At 40.4% G+C, this 27,188-nt stretch overlaps 1 protein-coding gene across 2 annotated transcripts in view; it reads right to left on the bottom strand.

Moving 5' to 3' along the window:
- The window catches only part of numbl (NUMB like endocytic adaptor protein), a 189,002-nt gene that overhangs the window by 27,764 nt on the left and 134,050 nt on the right, over positions 1-27,188 (bottom strand). For both annotated transcript variants that reach the window (XM_061925340.2, XM_061925339.2), the window contains exons 2-4: positions 18,866-19,016; positions 9,410-9,484; positions 2,431-2,505 (exon numbers count right to left, since the gene is read on the bottom strand). In XM_061925340.2, the coding sequence (XP_061781324.1) occupies positions 2,431-2,505; positions 9,410-9,484; positions 18,866-18,991 (276 nt within the window). In that variant the 5' untranslated portion in view covers positions 18,992-19,016. The remainder of the gene's footprint in view (positions 1-2,430; positions 2,506-9,409; positions 9,485-18,865; positions 19,017-27,188) is intronic.

Here is a 27,188-nt window from a genome sequence, read left to right on the forward strand (position 1 = left end):
ATATAAAATAAATACTTGAATTTCAGTGTTCATGTATTTACACATATACACACACATAACACTCATCTACTCATTGTTGAGTTAAGGGTTGAATTGTCCATCCTTGTTCTATTCTCTGTCACTATTTTTCAAACCATGCTGAACACCCTCTCTGATGATGCATTGCTGTGTGGCACGCACAAAAGTGCTTTCATCAAATGCACTAGATGGCAGTATTGTCCTGTTTAAGAGTGTCACAACATTGCTGTTTACGGCAGACGAACTGCTTTACGGTAGACGAAAACGTGACTGCTGTTGTTGTGTGTTGTTGCCGCGCTGGGAGGACGTTAATGAAACTGCCTAACAATAAACCCACATAAGAAACCAAGAACTTGCCCTCCATCATTCTACAGTTATAACGTGATTGGGCAGGTACGCTGTTTATATTGTGGGAAAGCGGACTCAGGTCCGCCTGAATTTCGGGAGATTTTCGGGAGAAAATGTGTCCCGGGAGGTTTTCGGGAGAGGCGCTGAATTTCGGGAGTCTCCCGGAAAATCCGGGAGGGTTGGCAAGTATGGCTACTGTAGTGATGGACGATTCTGTATTTTTTTCTAACCTTTACTGGGCCAAGGCCAGGCCCACCCCTCCAGTTTTGCACGAAGAAGCGCATGTGACATATATCTCTGTCGAATGACAGGGAGCTTCATATGAAATTTTACCTCAAACGTATTCCTAGCCGCATACTTCTCCGCCAGTGCTAAGACTATAATAGCACATCTCCCCACATAGTCCAATTGGACACCGAGGTGCACAGCATCAGTGCTTGCTTTAAAAGGCGGCAGTACAGGGTTGGAACCCCGGTCCGAGTCGAGTTTTAATGATTTTTTTGCACCAATGTATTTTGTTTTTGTACAAAACATGCATCAAATTAAATTCAAGTTTAATTAAAAAAGTACAAAAATCGTTTGCCAAAATTCTGTAACTGGGTGGCCCCAAATTAAATTCCGCTTAAAGGGGAACATTATCACAATTTCAGAATGGTTAAAACCATTAAAAATCAGTTCCCAGTGGCTTATTATATTTTTCGAAGTTTTTTTCAAAATTTTACCCATCACGCAATATCCCTAAAAAAAGCTTCAAAGTGCCTGATTTTAACCATTGTTATAAACACCCGTCCATTTTCCTGTGACGTCACATAGTGAAGCCAACACAAACAAACATGGCGGAAAGAACAGCAAGCTATAGCGACATTAGCTCGGATTCAGACTCGGATTTCAGCGGCTTAAGCGATTCAACAGATTACGCATGTATTGAAACGGATGGTTGTAGTGTGGAGGCAGGTAGCGAAAACCAAATTGAAGAAGAAACTGAAGCTATTGAGCCATATCGGTTTGAACCGTATGCAAGCGAAACCGACACGACAGCCAGCGACACGGGAGAAAGCGAGGACGAATTGGGCGATCGCCTTCTAACCAACGATTGGTATGTGTTTGTTTGGCATTAAAGGAACCTAACAACTATGAACTAGGTTTACAGCATATGAAATACATTTGGCAACAACATGCACTTTGAGAGTGCAGACAGCCCAATTTTCATCAATTAATATATTCTGTAGACATACCCTCATCCGCGCTCCTTTCCTGAAAGCTGATCTGTCCAGTTTTGGAGTCGATGTCAGCAGGCCAGGGAAGCTAGGGTCGATAGGGGGTTTAGCTCGCTCGTCTGCGGGAACAAACTGCCGCCATTGCTTGCCGTGCTACCGAGGCCCTTTGTCCCTGAATTGCTCACACACTCCGGCAGATTCAATGGGGGTCTGGTGGCAGATTTCTTTGACTTTATCATTGGAAATGCATCTGCTTTGAGTGTCGCAGAATATCCACACATTCTTGCCATCTCTGTCGTAGCATAGCCTTCGTGGGTAAAGTGTGCGGAACAAACGTCCAATTTCTTGCCACGTTCGCATCTTTGGGCCACTGGTGCAACTTGAATCCGTCCCTGTTCATGTTGTTACACCCTCCGACAACACACCGACGAGGCATGATGTCTCCAAGGTACGGAAAACAGTCGAAAAAATGGAAAATAACAGAGCTGATATGACTCGGTGTTTGAGAAAATGGCGGATTGCTTCCCGATGTGACGTCATCGCTCCGAGAGCGAATATTAGAAAGGCGTTTAATTCCCTAAAATTCACTTAAAGTTCGGAACTCGGTTAAAAAAATATATGGTCTTTTTTCTGCAACATCAAGGTATATATTGACGCTTACATAGGTCTGGTGATAATGTTCCCCTTTAATTTGCTAAATTTAACAAAAATGTAAGAAAAATGTTGTATGAATAACGACAGGTAATTTTGTACCTTCCCTCAGATGTTGTTCCTGGTGTAGATACATCAATTCGTACCAAATACATCACAATTATTGGGGTATGAATATGACAAAATATTTTCTTACCTTTGTTTTATCATCGACCACTCGGAGTCCATCTGCGGAAACCCACAAAACCGCCTTCACTGTCTTTTTCCCGCTCTGTTGCGACAAAACAAAATGACAGAAGAGTCAATCATCCACAGCATCACAGGAGACTCGAGTACAAAACAATCCCGGTCTTCGTACTCTCGACTTTTTTGCCAAAGATTTGCCTTCTCGGTTATCGTACGGAAAAACATTGATTGATTGATTGAGAAGTGTATTGACATCTTAAATAATTGAATCCATGTAATGCTTTAAAAAGGCAAATGGATGGCACAAAAAGCCAAAAGGCTTGTTTCCATTGTGGTCCATTACATTTTCATCACATTTGATACATACAATAATAAAAGATATATAACCTGTAACATGTATATAAAAAAATTGATAAATTATGTACATATACACGGTATACATGTCAGGTGATTTAAAAACAATATATACAAAAACTGGAGGGGGTGTATACACTATGTACATGACACTATGTACATGACTATGCACATGTTGACTCCAAGAGTGTGCAAAACAGAATGAGAAAATATGCATACACTATAACCACATATCAACCTGTTTAGATGCTTCGAAGAGTTGCTGGGGATCAATTTTGGTTCAGATCAAGTAGAGATTGAGCTGAGCCATGATTTTATGGCAGTTTTAAAATTTAGTAGGGAAGTTCGAATTTTAAGGTCTGTTGGTAGTGCATTCCACTATGTGGTGGCAAAATAGTAGAATGCATTTTTTTCCCATTAGAGTCTTGAATTTGGGGGGGACAAGGTCTGAGGAACACCCTCTGGTGTAGTATCTGTGTAGCATCAATAGTGAAATAGTTCGACAGGTACTTTGGGACAGATTCTCTGAGTATTTTGAATACCAGATTCCGTTGAATCGTTGTGCCTTTATTTGCAAAATAAGCCCCCATGGGGCCAAAGAAAGTTCCAAGTGCTAGCACCGTGAAAAATAAGGTGAGAAACACTATTGAGTTCAAGAATACGATGCAGTCTTCATCTGACCTTTCGGAATGGATTACTAACACAAACCGAGGTACCACTGTAAACTTGATTAGTGCGCTCATTCTTGTGATGATGTAATCAACAAGGTATTACTAGGATGTAAGTCACCTGGTTTAAAAAGAGTAAACTCTGGTCTTCTAGAAATGAGTCAGGGAAACAAAAATAGTAGTCTTCGTAGCAGTGTGCACCAGTACAGAGCCCTAGTTATTGCATAATCCCATTGAGAGAACGGAAGCAGAAATGGAAGAGAGGAGCTAAATGAGGAGGTGGTGCAGGGATTTTCAATAAGGGACAAGCGGTCAATTACATAAAATGGTTGACAGAGAGACAAAATAGGTAAGAATGTACATTCCACACAGTGATGGATCTTGCTTGTCAGCAGAAACAACAACACACTCCATATCTCCAGACAATATCGGAGTATACTTTATTTCCCTTCAACACCACAGAAAACTCCCTGATCTTATTTTCTGCTCTGTTGGGAATTGCAGGGTGAAACTGTCCGAAAGAAGGTAATTACCGAGTATGGCATGTGTGAGTGTGGATTTATACGTTGCAGTACAACCTGCTGTAAATCCCTGCATTGCAGCACAGAATCACCGGCCACAACATTAGGTACGACTGTGAGCTGATACAAAGAACAACAACAGCGATACCGTTTATCCATGAGTAGGGATTGGTACCGTTCAAATTTGAACCAATACGGTACCAATTCCCGGTACTTGGGATTCGATACCATCACTCAACGGTACCAATTTTCAGTACTTTTCTGTGTGTTGTATGACAAATATTGTTTTTGATGATAAAATAAATGTTTTATTGTAAGATTTAAAATGAGCTGATTATTAGAACTGCTGTCCAATTGTTATATATTGGTTTTATTATCACACTTCTGTGTCTCAATTACAGCTGCAAGTCCAGTACATTAGATAGCAGTAGTGTATAGTTTATGGTGTGTTGGTTGCACCCCAGAAAGTGTTAATACTGTAAGTATTGTACTTATTACACAGCAGCTGTTTGATTGTAACATACATCTTAGTTGTAGCTATCGTTAACACATTTGGAGGAGTTGAAATCGCCATGCAAAATCGCTAATGCTACTTTATTTAAGTTGGAACCTTTTTTGAGTGAATTTCTTAGTTTTCTTAGAAATTGCAACACGACCTAATGCAGTGGTTCTTAACCTGGGTTCGATGAGTCGGCCTCAGGGGTTCGGCAGAGCCTCCGCCGCGGAGGTCAGGACACACCCGACTCATCGTGTAAATAAGATCTTCTCCCTGTCGGCGTATTATGGATACCCCCAAACAATGTTCCCTCTAAATTTTCCATATGTGTGAGCAAACGCAAAAACTCCTTGAGCATTCGGTGGAGCACATGTGAGCGACGTCAGACGTGCACATGCACTGAGGTCACACCTGCGTCACACCTGTCTCAGACCTGACTAAATAAGTTCAATGTTTTATTATTATAATCAAATGACAGCAGTCATTTCCATGAGATTATTTTCAATATAAGTGTTTTGGCCCACTTACAATGACTATAACATATTGTTTTTCATGAGCTGTGTACTAGTATTATATGTCTGGGTGGGGGGTCCTGCTTTGGAAATAATGTGTACCCCTTTCAGATATCGCATTTAGTTCCCACTAAAACATTCACATGTTACACAATGAGATGTAAACATGGGATTATGTGTACATTCCTGTAACAATCTGTTTGCAAAATATATCTTTATTAGTATTTCTTTGATATAACATCATTTTATGATTGCGGTTCGGGTTCGGTGAATGCGCATATGAAACTGGTGGGGTTCGGTACCTCCAACAAGGTTAAGAACCACTGACCTAGTGGTAATCTGGCTGTGTGACGTCACAACCAGTCGTGACGTCACACGCTACCGTAAGGTGGCACCGTTGGAATCTACGTGAATCGATGTCGGGTAGGACCGGCGGGATTCAGTCTGTGTCAAAAAAATACTGGATTTGGTACTCATTCCTATCCATGCGCGAGATCGGCCGATACCGATCACATGTTAACTGTAAATCATTTTTCTGTGTATTTATGGTGAGCGCTATTTACAGTTTAACAATATCAACACACAATTTAAACTAGTTCCTTCATCTCTTCTATTTTTACTTACGATTGTTTAGCGAAACAAAGTCAATAGTACATAATAACTAAGCAAAAGCAAAAACTACAATCTACCACTCATCTATATCCTTTGGTTTTTGCCCTCAAAATATTCCCTGAGTTTGTAAACATGAACAAAAACAGCAAAAAAAATATTTTGAGAGAATAAAAATATTGATATCATCACTTTAATATCGATTATATACTGACACTACACTTAGTACTGTGACATTGCTGACACACCAACAGTTGTATTATCCTCTCTGTAACTCTTATTAATCAACTTATCAATAACTGCTTACTTTCTGCTGCATCGTGGTTCCATCTCCACTTCTTAAAGTTTACGAGGCATTTATTTATTCTGTTGTTTCTAGCTAGCTTAGCGGCTAGTTTGCTCTTGGTGTGTAACATGTTTAGCTTTGTGCCCCAATGATAACGGTTCTCAATGATACTTAAGGTACTAAGAAAATCTGTTAATTTGCCGCAATGGAGGTCAATCAATCAATGTTTATTTATATAGCCCTAAATCACAAGTGTCTCAAAGGGCTGCACAAGCCACAACGACATCCTCGGTACAGAGCCCACATAAGGGCAAGGAAAAACTCACCCCAGTGGGACGTCGATGTGAATGACTATGAGAAACCTTGGAGAGGACCGCATATGTGGGTAACCCCCCCCCCCCCCCCCCTAGGGGAGACCAAATGCAATGGATGTCGAGTGGGTCTGACATAATATTGTGAGAGTCCAGTCCATAGGTGATTATTATTAGGTTTGGGGAGCGGCTCCACACAGTGTATGGAAACACATAATTAGCTGCTAGCTTTAATGTGGGCCAGGGGACTGAAAATAAATACAGTGTCAGCCAGAGGGATCTGCGTTTGTGATCGACATTAAAAGGCATTAATTGGCAATTGCCATCAAATACTTTTTCACAAAAATCGTCCAATACGGATCCGTGGGCACATCCATAGTCTAAAGGTGGTCTGAACGTCATCATCTAATTTGCATAATGACATATCCTTTTTATGGACTCTTATAAGAGACAAGTGAGCAAAAAAAGTAGAAAAGCAAAACAAGTATGTTTCGAAACAGCTGCTTGTTGTGAAGAGCAATACGTGCTTTCATTTTATAATCTCGAACAGGACCAATTAAAGCTAGAGTGGTGAAACCAACCTCTAGAGCAGTGGTTCTCAACCTTTTTTCAGTGATGTACCCCCTGTGAACAATTTTTTCATTCAAGTACCCCCTAATCATAACAAAGCATTTTTGGTTGAAAAAAAGAGATAAAGAAGTAAAATATAGCACTATGTCTGTCAGAGTTTGTTGGATACGAACCCCAAGATGCAGAGAAGGCGGAAGGCATGATTTAATTATACACTAAGGCAAAACAACAAACGAAAAGGTAACAAAAGGCGCGCACAAGGCGGAGAACAAACTTGGCTATGAACTAAAATAGCACAGAGGCTAACTGTGGACAAGAAACCAAAAACACTTACTGTGACACGAAGGAACTAGGACATGAGCAGAGTGAAACCAAAAGTAGACAGAGCTACAACGACAAGTATTAAGAACAACGACACGACAGGTAGGAACGACAATGATCCAGCAATGACTGGAGGAGAAGGCAGGTTTAAATAGTAGCTGGCTGATTGACACCAGGTGTGGCCAGGTGCCAATCAGCCACAGCTGAGGGGAAGCAGCACTCAGGAAATGAAGACAAAATAAAAGCGCTGACAGGAAACTAAGACAAACACAGAGAAAAAACTAAAACAGTCAAACTGTCAGGGACAAGCCTGACAATGTCATCCGTTTCTGATGTATTAAATTGTATAACAGTGCAAAATATTGCTCATTTGTTGTGGTCTTTCTTGAACTATTTGGAAAAAAAAGATATAAAAAGAACTAAAAACTTGTTGAAAAATAAACAAGTGATTCCATTATAAATAAATATTTCTACACATAGAAGTAATCATCAACTTAAAGTGCCCTCTTTGGGGATTGTAATAGAGATCCATCTGGATTCATCAACTTAATTCTAAGCATTTCTTCACAAAAAAAGAAATCTTTAACATCAATATTTATGGAACATGTCCACAAAAAAATCTATCTGTCAACACTGAATATTGCATTGTTGCATTTCTTTTCACACTTCTTTTTGACAGACATTTAAAAAAATCTCACGTACCCCTTGGCATACCTTCAAGTACCCCCAGGGGTACGCGTACCCCCATTTGAGAACCACTGCTATAGAGGTCTGAATACTCCCTAAGTTGTCAACACAGTAGAAGCATTTAAAACTAATTTGTTTTCTCTAGCCCAGTGTTTTTCAACATTTTTTCAGCCAAGGCACATTTTTTGCGTTGAAAAAATGCGGAGGCACACCACCAGCGGGAATCATTAAAAAACAAAAAACAGTTGACAGTGAAAAGTCGTTGTCGCAATTGTTGGCTATAACTTTAAAGCATAACCAAGCATGCATCACTATAGCTCTTGTCTCAAAGTAGGTGTACTGTCACAACCTGTCACATCACACCCTGACTTATTTTGAGGTTTTTGCTGTTTTCCTGTGCGTAGTGTTTTAGTTCTTGTCTTGCGCTCCTATTTTGGTGGCTTTTTCTCTTTTTGGGGGGGTATTTTCCTGTAGCAGTTTCATGTCTTCCTTTAAGCGATATTTCCCGCATCTACTTTGTTTTAGCAATCAAGAATATTACAGTTGTTTGTATCCCTCTTTGTGAGGACATTGTTGATTGTCATGTCATGTTCGGATGTGCATTGCCTTTGCTCCACAGTAAGTCTTTGCTGTCGTCCAGCATTCTGTTTTTGTTTACTTTGTAGCCAGTTCAGTGCATAGCCTTCCCTACGCTCTAATGCCTTTTCTTAGGGGCACTCACCTTTTGTTTAGATAGACAGCACAGACACTCAACAACAACACATCATTTGCAGACTATAATTACTGGTTTGCAAAAAAGATTTTTAATCCAAATAGGTGAAATTAGATCATCTCCGACGGCACACCAGACTGTATCTCACGGCAGCGGCACAGTGGTTGAAAAACACTGCTCTAAACCTTTAAATAGACCCCGCTTTTAGACCAGTTGATCTGCCGTTTCTTTTCTGCCCCCTTCTCCTTTGTAAAGAGGGGGGGGCACAGATTCGGTGACCACAGATGAGGCGCTCGCTGTCCAAAGTCGGGACCCAGGGTGGACCACTCATCTGTGCATCAGTTGGGGACATCTCTGCACTGCTGACTTGTCTCCGCTCAAGATGATCTCCTGCTGGCCCCACTATGGACTGGACTCTCACACTATTATGTTAGATCCACTATGGACTGGACTCTCACACTATTATGTTAGATCCACTATGGACTGGACTCTCACAATATTATGCTAGATCCACTCGACGTCCATTGCACCGGTCCCCTCCAAGGTTTCTCATTGTCATCCCATTGGGTTGAGTTTTTTCTTGCCATATGTGGGATCTGAGCCGAGGATGTCATTGTGGCTTGTGCAGCCCTTTGAGACACTTGTGATTTAGGACTATATAAGTAAACATTGATTGATTGATTGAACACTGATACGTCCTGCTACGTCTTCTTATTCTCTGGCAGACTAGGTGGTGTGAGGTGTGTTAAAAAGCGGAGTAACGATTCCATCTACTGTACAGAGTTGTAACAACAAGCTACATTCACGTAGGGTCCCTTTTATAATATGTTTGTGGGCGAGGGGGAACAGGTAGCGGCAAAATGTCAAAAAAAGATCAAATAAATGTAATGGAAACGCTGCAGTACTACCCTGTGAGTGTGCACATCTGCTTGTGATACTCACAACTTTCAGCTTCTTCACTGCCTCCTCGCACACATGCATGCCTCTGGACTCCTCCACCTCCACCAAGCCCAGGTACTGCAGGAAAAAAAAGGGACATGTTTATTTGATAACGTATATTTCACACTGGAGTCTAGAGAGATAACAGTTGTTTGCTATCAGTCACTTCTACGAGTAGTATAAATAAACCTGATCGATTTAGGGCTATATAAATAAAATAAACATTGATTAGTCAGTAATACACAGTGGTGGTGGATTTAAAGTGTGCGAGAGCTAATAAGGATAACAGGAAGTACTCTTAATTTGTCTTGCCAGTGCTTACTAAATTAGATTATCCTGTAGAAAAACGACGTAAGTAAAATCCCTCAAAATAACTATTTTTTCAACTGTAAACTAGTGATTTTCAAAGATGTTCGTAGTCGTTTACTTAAGTGAAATATATGAAAAGTGGTCAAATAAAATTGTAAATGCTAATCGCTAGCGAGAATATAAGATTTTCAATGTAAATTAGCATCAAGCTAGCGAACAGCTCAATTTTTGTTTCATCTGACATCACATGGACAAAGATAAAACTTTCTGGAGGAAAGTTCTGTGGTCAGATGTAACAAAAATTGAGCTGTTTGGCCACAATACCCAGCAATATGTTTGCTGGGTATTGTATATATATATATATATATATATATATATATATATACACATGTCAAAGATACATTATTTGCTTATCTCTTTGCTTATGTTCAGTTTTACAGTGATTTAAAGTATGGAAAAAGTGGAAAACAGGGGAGTATACTTGGAGCTGATTGTCTCATCTGTAGGGATGTAAATCGTTGGGATTGTATCAATACTGATATTGGTATTTATCCATAATGTTATCGCTACTATATTTAATTTGTGTAATTAAATATGTGAAATGGTTTGTTAAGACAAGAAGCTGTACATCACCAACATCATGCAAAAGCAGGGAAATCTTTTATCAACACCTGCTTTTTAAGTCTTGAACAAGTTAACTATGTTTGCAGCGCAAGGTGCAATGCAGTTGTTATGTAATCAACTTGTAAAGACCACACAGATCCATCACTGTGTTTCTATTCATTACAATTACACTCAGCTGGAAAAAATATGAATGTATGGCATTCATGTGCAGAGCACAGACCCTTTCAAATATATATTAAATATGTCATATAAATCAATACAATCAATAAGCGTCACATAAACCGGACTTTACGCACCCAATACATGTGTTTTTTCTTTATCGTTAAAAAAAACTAACTAACTAAAACAGAAGAAAAAAAACATTTAAACAGTCAAATAAAAATATGGCTATTAAGTAGACACAATATAATTTTATAACATATTTCTTCTACCAAGAAAGTACAGTATATTGTGTGGCTATTTATACATTGTATCTATTTCTTTTTTTTAATAAAAAACTTGGTCATAAGTGTATGTGGGTACTTTTTGAGCACATTTAAACAATACCATAATAATAATGATAGCCGTGATCATTTTGGTGACAATTTTGGTGATCCCTAATTAGTGTTTGTGACTTTGAGGGAAATATTGTTGGGTTACAAACTTTTGTGTGGTGTTGCTTCTTTATTTGTGGTTTTTCCAAGTTTATTATCAGATCCTACAGGTGCCTTTTTTATGGATAGCAGTGGCACCTGAAGTGAATTTGACAGCGTGTCATAATTACGACGGTCAGCTGGATAAAAAGAATACCGATAGCCGTATCATTAGTCCAGAATCTTAAGGGTCCTCCTGGACCGACCTTATTAGGAACCGGTACCAACAAATACCGGTAGTCTGTATACATTCCTACTCATCTGTGACATCAGATGCGATTAACTTGAAAATAGTTGTAAATACCAAATTTAAGTGAAGTCTCCCTTTTTTGTTTCCATGGTATCATTAATACTCAGTTTCTATCTTCTTAAGTCCCTCCATCGCATTTTCATGTTCCCGTCTCCCACACAGTAATTTACCGCAGTGTCCTCAATCCATAACTCAATAGGCCAGTTATATTCTTGCCTCTCTCCAACTCAGTGATAATCTACAAGGCACATACTTCACATCATGGAAAGTCATGACAGGCCTGCTTCTCATCACACCAAAAATGTTACTTTTGTGCCAGAAAAAGTGCAACATTTACACTAAGTCTCTACTAATCTGTCTATTGTTCCATTTTAGTTGTTTATGTTTTTTTTTTAAATCATATTGTCGGGTATTGATGGGTTGGGTGAAGGATTTTATTTTGGAGCGCACCGCAGGCCACGGGCGCTCCCCCTCGGCCGCGGTCGTACGGCTGTAATGATTCAGCAATCAACACACCTGCCCCTGATAAGCGACCTGCCTTCATAAGCCAGCGCGTCTTGAGATCCAGTGCCAAAACGTGGCTACTCGTACACGTACAGCAAGCCCATTACGTCTACAGCTTTCTCGCATGTCCATATTCTCAATCGGTGTTCCCTCCCCGTTGTGTTCGTTGTGTCCCGTGTTGTCTCGGTATCCAGCTTCCCGTCGTCGAACTGTGTGTCTCGTCTTCCTGCATCCCCTCTGGACTTCCTCTTGCCTCTCTGGATATCGACCTCACGCCTGCCTACTGACCATGACGCCTCGCTCCAGCCCTTGACCTCCCGCCAGTCTTTGGACTTCCGAGCCTGCTTTTCCCTCTTTGGACTTCCGCCTCGATATCAACACACACTTTCAACACCCGCTCGGAACCGCTCACATATACTTGCCACACATAGTCTCACTTCATCTATTTGGATTACGCACACACCTCACTTATATGGATGTAGAATTGTCTCACATCAACTTATATATATCAATATGATATTAATACATATGCATACATTAGTAAATATTCAAATACGAATGTGATACACAAATAAATAATTTGTATAAATAAAGGCGTATTTGTAAATATATTTTTGAGATTTGAAAATATATACAAATAAAATGTATAAATATAAAAATGTGACATACAAATAAATCAAGAATTTGTATAAATAAACGTGTATTTGTAAACATATGTTCGAGATTTGAATTTAAATATGCTTCAATCAATCAATCAATCAATCAATGTTTATTTATATAGCCCTAAATCACAAGTGTCTCAAAGGGCTGCACAAGCCACAACGACATCCTCGGTTCAGATCCCACATAAGGGCAAGGAAAAACTCACAACCCAGTGGGATGTCAATGTGAATGACTATGAGAAACCTTTGAGAGGACCGGAGATGTGGGTGACACCCTCCCCTCTAGGGGAGACCGGATGCTTGATTTTGTATTTGTCTTCAATTTGGATATGTGGATCGCTTTTTTGCTTTTGTGTCGATGAGACATTCCTCCCACAAACCAGATGCACAAATAACTGTGACCTACACACTCCCCTGAACAACCAGCAGAGGGCACTGCAGCCAGAGCGGTCTGGATCACAGAGCATTATATGCATTATATGTTCTCTGCACAAAAACAATCCACGCCTTTACAGAAAGAACGCACAACGGGCCTGAGCTAGCTAACGTTAGCGTTGTATTAGGTAAGGCTAATTTATCCAGTTAATCTGAAAGACCGTGCTAGCTGCTTATTTTATTGTATCAATGCCGTTTAATGACCTGGTCAAATCCGTTGTGTCCTTGGGCAAGACACTTCACCCTTGCTCCTGATGGGTGCTGGTTAGCGCCTTGCATGGCAGCTCCCGCCATCAGTGTGTGAATGTGTGTGTGAATGGGTGAATGTGGAAATACTGTCAAAGCGCTTTGAGTACCTTGAAGGTAGAAAAGCGCTATACAAGTATAACCCATTTATCATTTATTTATTACCTTGTCCCGATGTAGATACTGATCTCTTATCAGTGCAATGTGTGCTCTGGCTGCAGTGCCCTCTGCTGGTTGTTCAGGGGAGTGTGTAGGTCACATTTATTTGTGTATCTGGTTTGTGGGAGGAATGTCTCATCGACACAAAAGCAAAAAAGCGATCCACTTATGCAAATTCAATACAAATACAAAATCAAGCATATATATATTCAAATCTCAAAATTATATTTACAAATATACGTTTATTTATAAAAAATATTGATTTATTTGTATGTCACATTTGTATTTGTATTTGTATATTTATTGATATATGCATATGTATTTATATCACATTGATATTAGGGCTGCAAGAACTAATCGATTAAAATCGATTATAAAAATAGTTGGCGATTAATTTAGTCATCGATTCGTTGGATCTATGCTATGCGTATGTTGAAAATATATACACCCCCCCATCTCCCGAATTCCGAGGTCTTAAGGTTGGCAAGTATGATTCTAAGTCGTATATAAATACATAAAAGGTCAGCTAACAATGTATACAACAGGGGCTCTCTTTTTTACCCACAAAACCCTCTAAACAACCATCCAAAACCTGCCCACAATACTCTTTATACAGTACATATTGTGACCTGAATATTTACCAAATATTAGCAATGTTGTTATATTAAGCCTCGATGCAAACAAACTATTTCTTAGCGGCACAATGATACAGACAGCTAAGTAGCACTCTGCTGCCTTTACTGTGAGCCGGCAGCAATGTCCTGCTGCTCTCGCACCATCGCGTCTCGGCTCGTCAAAGTTATTCTAGATTATGTATCATGCCACTCATCTGGATATCAGGAGGATTTAGCCTTGAATCTCGAAGCTGTTCATCTGTGACATTCCATTCATACCCGGCGATAGGGACAAACACACACATCCAAAGACAGTGTCTGCAGGGAGACTTCCTTGTTAACCCTTTGTGTTCATCATCATTAATTATTCATCTAAACGGGGAGATATGGACATCCTATCAGTCGTCATTAATAATAATAATAATAATAATAATAATACATATTATTTATAAGGCGCCTTTCTGGGCACTCAAGGACACCGTACAAAATCAAAACAATAAAATCAAATTGGATAAAAACAACAATAATAACATCATCATTGAAGGAAGAGAAGACATTGTACAGTAAGCTATCGTGTTATTGTTTGTAGTTTTTAATTTCTTGTTTAACACTTAATACTGCTACATGATGCTATGGTGTTTCACTAAATCTGGATTTGTTTAGCAGAGCTTCTAAAACTTGCAGCTCATCCTCCTTATATTCAGGGTCAAAAATATAAGGTTCTGGATCATAATTTTGCTCAAAGTAATCGTTGTTGGCTCTCACAAAGTCTGCACGATTAGCATTGTTGGTGGGGAAGGGATCTGCGGTTCCAACCGCTATGTCACGCGATCACGTGTCTGGCTTCCTTATTCTCTCTCAAAATGCCTCGGGAACCTCCGTGAGAGTGATACTATTTTGATCATATCTATTTATTCGCAAACTTTGGAAGTCTTTTTGTGTCATAAATCAGATATATGTGATTTATGACATTTATGTGCGGACGTGGCGCGGTTGGGAGAGTGGATGTGCCAGCAACCTGAGGGTTCCTGGTTCGATCCCCACCTTCTACCAACCTCGCCACGTCCGTTGTGTCATTGAGCAAGACACTTCACCCTTGCTCCTGATGGGTCGTGGTTAGGGCCTTGCATGGCAGCTCCCGCCATCAGTGTGTGAATGTGTGTGTGAATGGGTGAATGTGGAAATAGTGTCAAAGCGCTTTGAGTGCCTTGAAAGTACAAACCCCGATTCCATATGAGTTGGGGAATTGTGTTAGATGTAAATATAAACGGAATACAATGATTTGCAAATCCTTTTCAAGCCATATTCAGTTGAATATGCTACAAAGACAACATATTTGATGTTCAAACTCATAAACCTTTTTTTTTTTTTTTTTTTTCAAATAATAATTAACTTAGAATTTCATAGCTGCAACACGTGCCAAAGTAGTTGGGAAAGGGCATGTTCACCACTGTGTTACATGGCCTTTCCTTTTAACAACACTCAGTAAACGTTTGGGAACTGAGGAGACACATTTTTGAAGCTTCTCAGGTGGAATTATTTCCCATTCTTGCTTGATGTACAGCTTAAGTTGTTCAACAGTCCGGGGGTCTCCCTTGTGGTATTTTAGGCTTCATAATGCGCCACACATTTTCAATGGGAGACAGGTCTAGACTACAGGCAGGCCAGTCTAGTACCCGCACTCTTTTACTATGAAGCCACGTTGATGTAACACGTGGCTTGGCATTGTCTTGCTGAAATAAGCAGGGGCGTCCATGGTAACGTTGCTTGGATGGCAACATATGTTGCTCCAAAACCTGTATGTACCTTTCAGCATTAATGGCGCCTTCACAGATGTGTAAGTTACCCATGTCTTTGGCACTAATACACTCCCATACCATCACAGATGCTGGCTTTTCAACTTTGCGTCTATAACAATCCGGATGGTTCTTTTCCTCTTTGGTCCGGAGGACACGGCGTCCACAGTTTCCAAAAACAATTTGAAATGTGGACTCGTCATACCACAGAACACTTTTCCACTTAGATGAGCTCAGGCCCAGCGAAGCCGACGGCGTTTCTGTGTGTTGTTGATAAACGGTTTTCGCCTTGCATAGGAGAGTTTTAACTTGCAATTACAGATGTAGCGACCAACTGTAGTTACTGACAGTGGGTTTCTGAAGTGTTCCTGAGTCCATGTGGTGATATCCTTTACACACTGATGTCGCTTGTTGATGCAGTACAGCCTGAGGGATCGAAGGTCATGGGCTTAGCTGTGATTTCTCCAGATTCTCTGAACCCTTTGATGATATTACGGAGCGTAGATGGTGAAATCCCTAAATTCCTTGCAATAGCTGGTTGAGAAAGGTTGTTCTTAAACAATTTGCTCACGCATTTGTTGACAAAGTGGTGACCCTCGCCCCATCCTTGTTTGTGAATGACTGAGCATTTCATGGAATCTACTTTAATACCCAATCATGGCACCCACCTGTTCCCAATTTGCCTGTTCACCTGTGGGATGTTCCAAATAAGTGTTTGATGAGCATTCCTCAACCTTATCAGTATTTATTGCCACCTTTCCCAACTTCTTTGTCACGTGTTGCTGGCATCAAATTCTAAAGTTAATGATTATTTGCAAAAAAAAAAAAAAGTTTATCTGTTTGAACATCAAATATGTTGTCTTTGTAGCATATTCAACTGAATATGGGTTGAAAATGATTTGCAAATCATTGTATTCCGTTTATATTTACATCTAACACAATTTCCCAACTCATATGGAAACGGGGTTTGTAGAAAAGTGCTATACAAGTATAACCCATATATATATGATATGTCCTGGGCATGACGTTAAAGTGCATCCGGCAGTTGAGGCTCCTCTATGGGGTCTTGGGGCACTAGGAGGTTAACCCCTTTACTACTGTTACCCCAGGTGGCCCTTGGCAAAGACCTAGTACCTGACTGCCCCCGAGCCAGGGATACGGTGAAGACCTCAAAGGTGGAGCAGGCGGAAGACAGTAGATGTAAGAACCACCACAACGGCTGTGATGGTGGAAGAAGGCATCCATGTGGGCCCAGTTAAGGGGAAATAACAACCCAAGACCTCAACGGTGCAACAGGCGGAGGATGATTGCTAACCCTATGGAGCGTCACAATGGCTGGGATGAAGGATGAAGGCTGCAGCAGAAAAGGGTCCCCAGTCGTCTTGGACTCCATGCCAATGGACCCTGACCCGGATCCGTCAAGGATCGTGTGGTGACTGTCTGTGCACCAGTCGCCCCACGTTAAAAAAAGTCACGCACAGGCATCCTCCATAAAGGGATACCCCCCTGCCAGGACGATCGTCATACTCGCTTCGAGTGACCGCCTTATGATGATGATATATATGATAATAGCTTCAATATAAAGGCAACTGGTTTTTCCACTCTACTGGTACTTTAAAGGGGAACATTATCACCAGACCTATGTAAGCGTCAATATATACCTTGATGTTGCAAAAAAAAGACCATATATTTTTTTAACCGATTTCCGAACTCTAAATGGGTGAATTTTGGCGAATTAAACGTCTTTCTATTATTCGCTCTCGGAGCGATGACGTCACAACGTGGCGTCACATCGGGAAGCAATCCGCCATTTTCTCAAACACCGAGTCAAATCAGCTGTTATTTTCCGTTTTTTCGACTGTTTTGACATCATGCCTCGTCGGTGTGTTGTCGGAGGGTGTAACAATACGAACAGGGACGGATTCAAGTTGCATCAGTGGCCCAAAGATGCAAAAGTGGCAAGAAATTGGATGTTTGTTCCGCACACTTTACCGACGAAAGCTATGCTACGACAGAGATGGCAAGAATGTGTGGATATCCTGCGACACTCAAAGCAGATGCATTTCCAACCATAAAGTCAAAGAAATCTGCCGCCAGACCCCCATTGAATCTGCCGGAGTGTGTGAGCAATTCAGGGACAAAGGCCCTCGGTAGCACGGCAAGCAATGGCGGCAGTTTGTTCCCGCAGACGAGCGAGCTAAACCCCCTATCGACCGTAGCTTCCCTGGCCTGCTGACATCAACTCCAAAACTGGACAGATCAGCTTTCAGGAAAAGAGCGCGGATGAGGGTATGTCTACAGAATATATTAATTGATGAAAATTGGGCTGTCTGCACTCTCAAAGTGCATGTTGTTGCCAAATGTATTTCATATGCTGTAAACCTAGTTTATAGTTGTTAGTTTCCTTTAATGCCAAACAAACACATACCAATCGTTGGTTAGAAGGCGATCGCCAAATTCGTCCTCGCTTTCTCCCGTGTCGCTGGCTGTCGTGTCGTTTGTCGGTTTCGCTTGCATACGGTTCAAACCGATATGGCTCAATAGCTTCAGTTTCTTCTTCAATTTGGTTTTCGCTACCTGCCTCCACACTACAACCATCCGTTTCAATACATTCGTAATCTGTTGAATCGCTGAAATCCGAGTCTGAATCCGAGCTAATGTCGCTATAGCTTGCTGTTCTTTCCGCCATGTTTGTTTGTGTTGGCTTCACTATGTGACGTCACAGGAAAATGGACGGGTGGTTAAAATCAGGCACTTTGAAGCTTTTTTTTAGGGATATTGCGTGATGGGTAAAATTTTGAAAAAAACTTCGAAAAATATAATAAGCCACTGGGAACTGATTTTTAATGGTTTTAACAATTCTGAAATTGTGATAATGTTCCCCTTTAATTTCGTAAATCGAGGTTCCACTGGATCCACATAACAAAAAACAATGAATTGGCGCAAAGTATTCCATCTTGATCAGACCAGATGAATCTTGGCTGACTCCTGCATTCTTCAGATCAATTCTGAGAAAAGAGGGAGTATTTTTGGTACTTTTGTCTAACTTCCCAAATAAAAACATAACGTGGTCTTTATTAGACCCATTGCGCAGTTTGACAGAATAATCACAGCATAATTATCTTCATGAGTCACACTGATTTGTGTTGGTCGGGTTCCAAAAATGAGGGATCAATGTCCCGGGCACTACAGTAAGTGGTATAAAAGGTGAGGCTGGCAGAGGCTTACCCGTACAGAGAAGTTACATTTGCCCTTGCGTACTGCCTCCTCATCCGCCTGCCACTGATGCGGTCTGCTGGCCTCGGGCACATAGGTGGGCTTCTTCCTCCTCAGACTCTGACGAAGCTTGTTCATCTCCGGGGTCACGTGCTCCCTGGTACTGCGGGCAAAGAGAAAGATTAGAAGATGTGCAGTTGTGCACCAATTTAAGAGCCGACCCTCGGCTAATTGTTATGCTTTGAAGTTACACGCAAACACTTTTTGTTACAAGCATCCCTGCAATTGCATGGCAAATGTCACTTGCTAGTATTAGTTTATAGCAAGAGATCAACAGAACTTTTGTTTTCAAAGCATGGGGAGGAAGAAAGTGAGCGTGAAGGACAGCGCTGGGAAGTTTATAGAATTAAAGAAATAAACGATCAAAAACATGGCAAGTGTATCACGAAATTGGGCAAAGCAATTCAAGTGTATCATTCCTCGTTTGCACCACACTGAAGCAGGATGAATGTTAAAATGGTATCTTAACAGTGGACATTTATCCATAAAAATTTGGGAAAGTTGCTGATGGTGTGTTTGACAGAGAAGCTGCAGGACGGAGATACTGCAGAAGTAAATACTGTCTATCATTATTACAGTGCTTCATAAAACTACTGTAGTTGTTGGTTGGTTGAAGTGTACATGTATACAACTTCAACATGATAGATCACATATGTCACCCACTTTCATTTCTCTTTATAACATGCCCAAAAAGGAGTAGGATGAAGCAAGAACACAATCTACATCATTTAATTCTAAATACAACAGTTCTCTTACAGTAATGACTAGTAAATAAGTCAGTTATGATTTACACAATGACATAAGTAGTGTATTTTTTTCAATAAGTTCAAGGCGTTAATCATTATTCTTTAAACACTTGTTTGAACACTTTCTCAAACTGGATCATATTAGTGCATTGTTTGATTTCTTTGCTTAATCCATTCCATAAATGTATTTCACAAACTGATATACTAAAGGTTTTAAGTCTTGTACGTTGTAGTTCATTTTATTGCATTGTTTTTAATACAGTTTTTCTGATCTTAAAAAATGTTTTTCTTTTGACATGTTCAATTGTGCTATTTTGGGGTGTGGCAAGCAATAATTGAATTGATTTGAATTATTTCAGTGGGAGACGTCGATTTGAGATACAAGTGTTTTGATTTAAGAGCTCCCTCCAGAACCAATTAAGCTGGTACAATAAGGTACTACTTCTTTGCCGCAGCACCAGGGTTGAGAATCACTGCTCTTGCTTGTTAAACCACTGAAATTATTGTAGACATTTCATTAGGTACACAATCCAATAAATGAGTTGAGGCATTTCTAATATTTTAATTACCTTATGCACAGTAGCTACAGGTAAAACTCAAATCATTAGAATATCCTGTAAAACAGTGTTTTTCAACCCTTTTTTTTAACCAAGGCACATTTTTTCATTGAAATAATCTCGATGCACACTACCAGTAGAAATTGTAAAATAAAATGAAACTCAATTGCTTATATTGACAATATAAAGTCGTTCTCCTCAGATTGAAGAATTGTTTGATGCGAATTCAAAGTAGGCCTACAAAGCAATTAGCTACCTGCTGCCACCTACTGATATGGAGGAGTATTTCACGGTTACTCTGCCAATCTCTCAACAGCACAGACACTCGACAACGGCGCGTTATTTGCGGCTTATAATTATAAGTTTACAAAAAATATTTTTCATCATTTGGCATGGCACACCAGACAATATCTCACAGTGGTTGAAATGTCCATTCACATCAACGATTCAACTTCAAAAGTGAAACTAACAATGACAAAGTGAAATATGTCAACCTTTTATTTGTTATGTTATGATTTTTGAAAACCCAACATTTTCTGAGCTTTTCAATTCGAGATGTTCATAAACCGTAAGCCAAAATGATCAAAAATATGTCAAAGGTAGTCCTGAAATATCTTTGATTTCTTTTTACCAATGATTGTCACACACACACCAGGTGTGGCAAAATTATTCTCTGCATTTGACCCATCACCCTTGATCACCCCCTGGGAGGTGAGGGGAGCAGTGGGCAGCAGCGTTGGCCACACCCGGGAATCATTTTTGGTGGTTTAACCCCCAATTCCAACTCTTGATGCTGAGTGCCAAGCAGGGAGGTAACGGCTCCCATTTTTATAGTCTTTGGTACGACTCGGGGGTTTGAACTCACAACCTAACGATCTCGAGTTGTATAGTCTGATTAGGTTCATTAGGTATTCTAAGAATGATGTTTCGCGTGTGTGTGTGCGTGTGACATCAACACACAGGTCTGACTATAAGGAAAAAAAAAATGACATTACATCTTGAGTTGCATGTTATGAGCTTATGCCGTATATTAGTTTCACCTTGTACATTTTAATTGCTGCAATAAACAAACCGTTGCACGATATTCACATTTTTTGGACTGATCTGGTATTTTGGATGTGGCTCTAAGCCAGCAGTGTCAAACTAATTTTAGCTCAGGGGCCACAAAGGGGAAAATCTATCGGACTGGTAAAATCATGTCATGATAACTTAAAAATAAAGACAACTTCAGATGATTTTCTTTGTTTAAAAATAGAACAAGCACAATCTGAAAACTTAAAACTCATAATGTTTTTTTTACATTTACATGTTGCATGTTTTACCATGAATTGATTAACGTGGACCCCGACTTAAACAAGTTGAAAAACGTATTCGGGTGTTACCATTTAGTGGTCAATTGTACGGAATATGTACTGTAATGTGCAATCTACTAACAAAAGTTTATATCAATCAATCAATGCTGTTCATAGTAGTCCATCTTCATTTGTCGTGATTTATAATTTCTGAATAAATGATGTGATAATGTTCATCAGTCAAACAGGTGTGGGTCTGGCAGAGTTTTAAAATGCTCTCATTGGTGTAAAATTGGAATCTATCAGAAGATGTAATAAATAGTAATATCAAAATCAAATTACAGCATGTTACTAATGTAATTTACTCAACTGATGTACTAACATTATGTGGTTTATTGTGTACATACTGTATGTAGCATCATCTACAACAAAACCTGTGAATTTTGGACTCATTTCATGAATCACACATGAAGTTAGAAGGGGATACATGTTATTTCAGCATATTTATGTGCGCCCAGATAATGTGTCCCCCAGTCCTCTATCTCACACCCCCTCTGAAGTCATGCGCACTCCTGCGGCAGGGGATACAAAGAATTGCTATTGCGACATCCAGTGGACACATTTAGAAGAGCAGTTTCTTTCATTCAAAAATGTCTGCAAATTTTTATACTTACCGAAATCATCTCGCGAGCCGGATAAAACCTGTTCACAGGCTGTACGTTTGACACCCCTGTTCTAAACCATGCTCAAAAGCTATTAACTTCACCATTTCCCTATACTTTGACATGACTTTGACCGCCATAACCACAACACCAGGGGGAGCTCCACTAACCACGTTAAACCCAGATTCCGATCTAACAAAGGTCTTAACTCATTCTCTTTCTATGCCACATCAATATGGAATGCACTCCCAACAGGTGTAAAAGAAAGGGCATCTCTATCCTCCTTCAAAACCGCACTAAAAGAGCACCTCCAGGCAACTTCAACCCTAAACTAACACCCTCCCTTCTACATCCCACCTCCCCGGATTGTAAATAATCAAATGTAGATACTTATTCTTATGCTTTCTGATCTCTCTCTCTATGTCCACTACTTGCTGTACATATCCTACCAAGTCAGACCTACACTGTTTCAATGTCCATTTCTCTGATGATGCAATTGTTGATGACTGAAGTGTTGATATCAACCAAACCTACCCCCCACCCCCTCCACATCCCACACCCCGGATTGTAAATAATGTAAATAATTAAATATATATACTCTGATGATTATCTTGTGTGATGACTGTATTATGATGATAGTATATATCTGTATCATGAATAAGTGGACCCCGACTCAAACAAGGTGAAAAACTTATTCGGGTGTTACCATTTAGTGGTCAATTGTACGGGAATATGTACTACACTGTGCAATCTACTAATAAAAGTTTCCATCAATCAATCAATCAATCAAAAACGTCCTGCAGTGGACATGTGTGTTTTACATAATTGGTTTAAAGGCCTACTGAAATGAAATTGCTTTATTTAAACGGGGATAGCAGGTCCATTCTATGTGTCATACTTGATCATTTCGCGATATTGCCATATTTTTGCTGAAAGGATTTAGTAGAGAACATCGACGATAAAGTTCGCAACTTTTGGTCGCTGATAAAAAAAGCCTTGCCTGTACCGGAAGTAGCGTGACGTCACAAGTTGAAAGTCTCCTCACATTTCGCCATTGTTTACACCAGCAGCGAGAGCGATTCGGACCGAGAAAGCGACGATTACCCCATTAATTTGAGCGAGGATGAAAGATTCGTAGATGAAAAACGTGAGAGTGAAGGACTAGAGGGCAGTGCAGGACGTATCTTTTTTCGCTCTGACTGTAACTTAGGTACAAGGGCTCATTGGATTCCACACTCTCTCCTTTTTCTATTGTGGATCACGGATTTGTATTTTAAACCACCTCGGATACTATATCCTCTTGAAAATGAGAGTCGAGAACGCGAAATGGGCATTCACAGTGACTTTTATCTCTACGACAATACATCAGCGAAGCACTTTAGCTACGGAGCTAACGTGATAGCATCGTGCTTAACTGCAAATGGAAACAAAAGAAATAAGCCCCTGACTGGAAGGATAGACAGAATATCAACAATACTACCAAACTCTGGACCTGTAACCACACGGTTAATGATGTACCGCCTGACGAAGCCTAGCAATGCTGTTGCTAACGACGCCATTGAAGCTAACTTAGCTACGGGACCTCGATAGAGCTATGCTAAAAACAATAGCTCTCCACCTACGCCAGCTCTCATCTGCTCATCAACACCGGTGCTCACCTGCGTTCCAGCGATCGACGGCGCGACGAAGGACTTCACCCGATCATCGATGCGGTCGGCGGCTAGCGTCGGATAGCGCGTCTGCTATCCAAGTCAAAGTCCTCCTGGTTGTGTTGCTGTAGCCAGACGCTAGTACACCGATCGCATCTACATGTTTCTTCTTTGCAGTCTACATTAAAAAATTTTTAAAATTCATTAAACAAATTGCAAAAGATTCACCAACACAGATGTCCAGAATACTGTGGAATTTACCGATGAAAAAAGACGATTTAAGCTGGCGACCGACCTATTCCAAAATGTCTGATTCAACTACTGACGTCACGCGCATACGTCATCATACCTAGACGTTTTCAACCGGAAGTTTCCCGGGAAATTTAAAATTGCACTTTATAAGTTAACCCGGCCGTATTGGTATGTGTTGCAATGTTAAGATTGCATCATTGATATATAAACTATCAAACTGCATGGTCGGTAGTAGTGGCTTTCAGTAGGCCTTTAAAGGGGAACATTATCACAATTTCAGAATTGTTAAAACCATTAAAAATCAGTTACCAGTGGCTTATTATATTTTTCAAAATTTTACCCATCACGCAATATCCCTAAAAAAAGCTTCAAAGTGCCTGATTTTAACCACCCGTCCATTTTCCTGTGACGTCACATAGTGAAGCCAACACAAACAAACATGGCGGAAAGAACAGCAAGGTATAGCGACATTAGCTCGGATTCAGACTCGGATTTCAGCTGCTTAAGCGATTCAACAGATTACGAATGTATTGAAACGGATGGTTGTAGTGTGGAGGCAGGTAGCGAAAATGAAATTGAAGAAGAAACTGAAGCTATTGAGCCATATCGGTTTGAACCGTATGCAAGCGAAACCGACGAAAACGACATGACAGCCAGCGACACGGGAGAAAGCGAGGACGAATTCGGCGATCGCCTTCTAACCAACGATTGGTATGTGTTTGTTTGGCATTAAAGGAAACTAACAACTATGAATTAGGTTTACAGCATATGAAATACATTTGGCAACAACATGCACTTTGAGAGTGCAGACAGCCCAATTTTCATCAATTAATATCTTCTGTAGACATACCCTCATGTCAGCAGGCCAGGGAAGCTAGGGTCGATATTCTTCTCTTGATCATCTTAGGGACGGTGTGAGCCAAGACATCCAGGGGGTTTAGCTCACTCGTCTGCGGGAACAAACTGCCGCCATTGCTTGCCGTGCTACCGAGGTCCTTTGTCCCTGAATTGCTCACACACTCCGGCAGATTCAATGGGGGTCTGGCGGCAGATTTCTTTGACTTTGTCGTTGGAAATGCATCTGCTTTGAGTGTCGCAGGATATCCACACATTCTTGCCATCTCTGTCGTAGCATAGCTTTCGTCGCTAAAGTGTGCGGAACAAACGTCCAATTTCTTGCCAATTTCACATCTTTGGGCCACTGGTGCAACTTGAATCCATCCCTGTTCGTGTTGTTACACCCTCTGACAACACACCGACGAGGCATGATGTCTCCAAGGTACGAAAAACAGTCGAAAAAACGGAAAATAACAGAGCTGATTTGATTCGGTGTTTGAGAAAATGGCGGAGTGCTTCCCGATGCGACGTCACGTTGTGACGTCATCGCTCCGAGAGCGAATATTAGAAAGGCGCTTAATTCGCCAAAATTCACCCATTTAGAGTTCGGAAATCGGTTAAAAAAATATATGGTCTTTTTTCTGCAACATCAAGGTATATATTGACGCTTACATAGGTCTGGTGATAATGTTCCCCTTTAAATAGCAACAATAGCGCAAAAACAAATGTCCACCACAGCGGACGTTGGTTCTCAGGAGGATATGGCAATTTTCACAACAACAAAACGGTACACAACTCTTTAAATATACACTGGACATGCTTATACTGTATATTTACAGTATAGACATAAACACAAAATCATAACATCCTCCCCAAGTAGTGTTGACAAAAACCTCAATGGAGCAGCAAAGAAGTAGAATAATAAGCAAAAAGGCTCCTAAATCGAGTTGATCTGTATTCATTCTGTTTTGATCCCTTCATATCCTGAGTTCATAAGAGTAAAGATTGTTGTCTTACCCTCTGCTTGCCCCAGAAGGCGGCATGCTGGCAACAACAGGGTGAGGAATTGCATAGGCCCTGCACTGAAGGCATGTCGTGTCCATGTGCAAAGCATAAATCTACAGACTGAGGAGAAGAAAAACCTCGCCGGGCTCCACACATGGCGCACGGCGAGCATTTAAATATGTACGCGCACTCACTGACACATCACTTCTGATAATCAGCGCTGCAGTTAATGGTAATGACCGGCGTGCCGGAAGCGTGCACGCATTTACTCTCGTTCATGTGTCATAGACGTGTGTAATGCGGAGTATGCGAGCGCTGCAAAACAGCTCGAGTGGCATTACTCATTCCCGGCATGTGGTACTGCGTGCTCCATGCCAAGAACGGGGACACACACGTATCCTCAGTGTGCACACATGCTGTAGCTTGTGCCACTCATTTCTGGGAATCGGGCCAAGCACCCAAGTGTGTTGAAACAGGGAGAAGCAAAAACTAAGGACTGTCCCCACTTGGGCCATCAGGAGAGGATGAGGTGTAGTGAACAACTGGCAGCTGCACAACCAGTGCACAGAGAGAGAGCGACAACAACAGACTAATAAAAGTAGGGGTGTGCGATATTGATTCCATACCTAGTAAATACAGTGTCAATGTTCTTTATGGCGAGGATATTTAACTGGCGGCCTCGGGAATGACATTGGACTGGGCCCCGGGTTCAGTTCAAAGCTTGGAAGATCAACATTGTAACAGCAAGTTCCTAAAAATATAAGAGTGCTCTAGAGATGTCCGATATTATCGGCCGATAAATGCTTTAAAATGTGATATCGGAAATAATCGGTATCGGTTTTTTTTAATTATCGGTATAGTTTTTTTATTATTTTTTTTATTTATTTTTTATTAAATCAACATAAAAAACACAAGATACACTTACAATTAGTGCACCAACCCAAAAAATCTCCCTCCCCCATTCACACTCATTCACACAAAAGGGTTGTTTCCTTCTGTTATTAATATTCTGGTTCCTACATTATATATCAATATATATCAATACAGTCTGCAAGGGATACAGTCTGTAAGCACACATGATTGTGCGTGCTGCTGCTCCACTAATAGTACTAACCTTTAACAGTTAATTTGACTCATTTTCATTAATTACTAGTTTCTATGTAACTGTTTTTATATTGTTTTACTTTTTTTTATTCAAGAAAATGTTTTTAATTTATTTATCTTATTTTATTGTATTAATTTTTTTTTTTAAAAAGGACCATATCTTCACCATAC

This window comes from Nerophis lumbriciformis, linkage group LG30 (assembly GCF_033978685.3).
Source record: "Nerophis lumbriciformis linkage group LG30, RoL_Nlum_v2.1, whole genome shotgun sequence".
Taxonomy (NCBI): Eukaryota; Metazoa; Chordata; class Actinopteri; order Syngnathiformes; family Syngnathidae; genus Nerophis; species Nerophis lumbriciformis.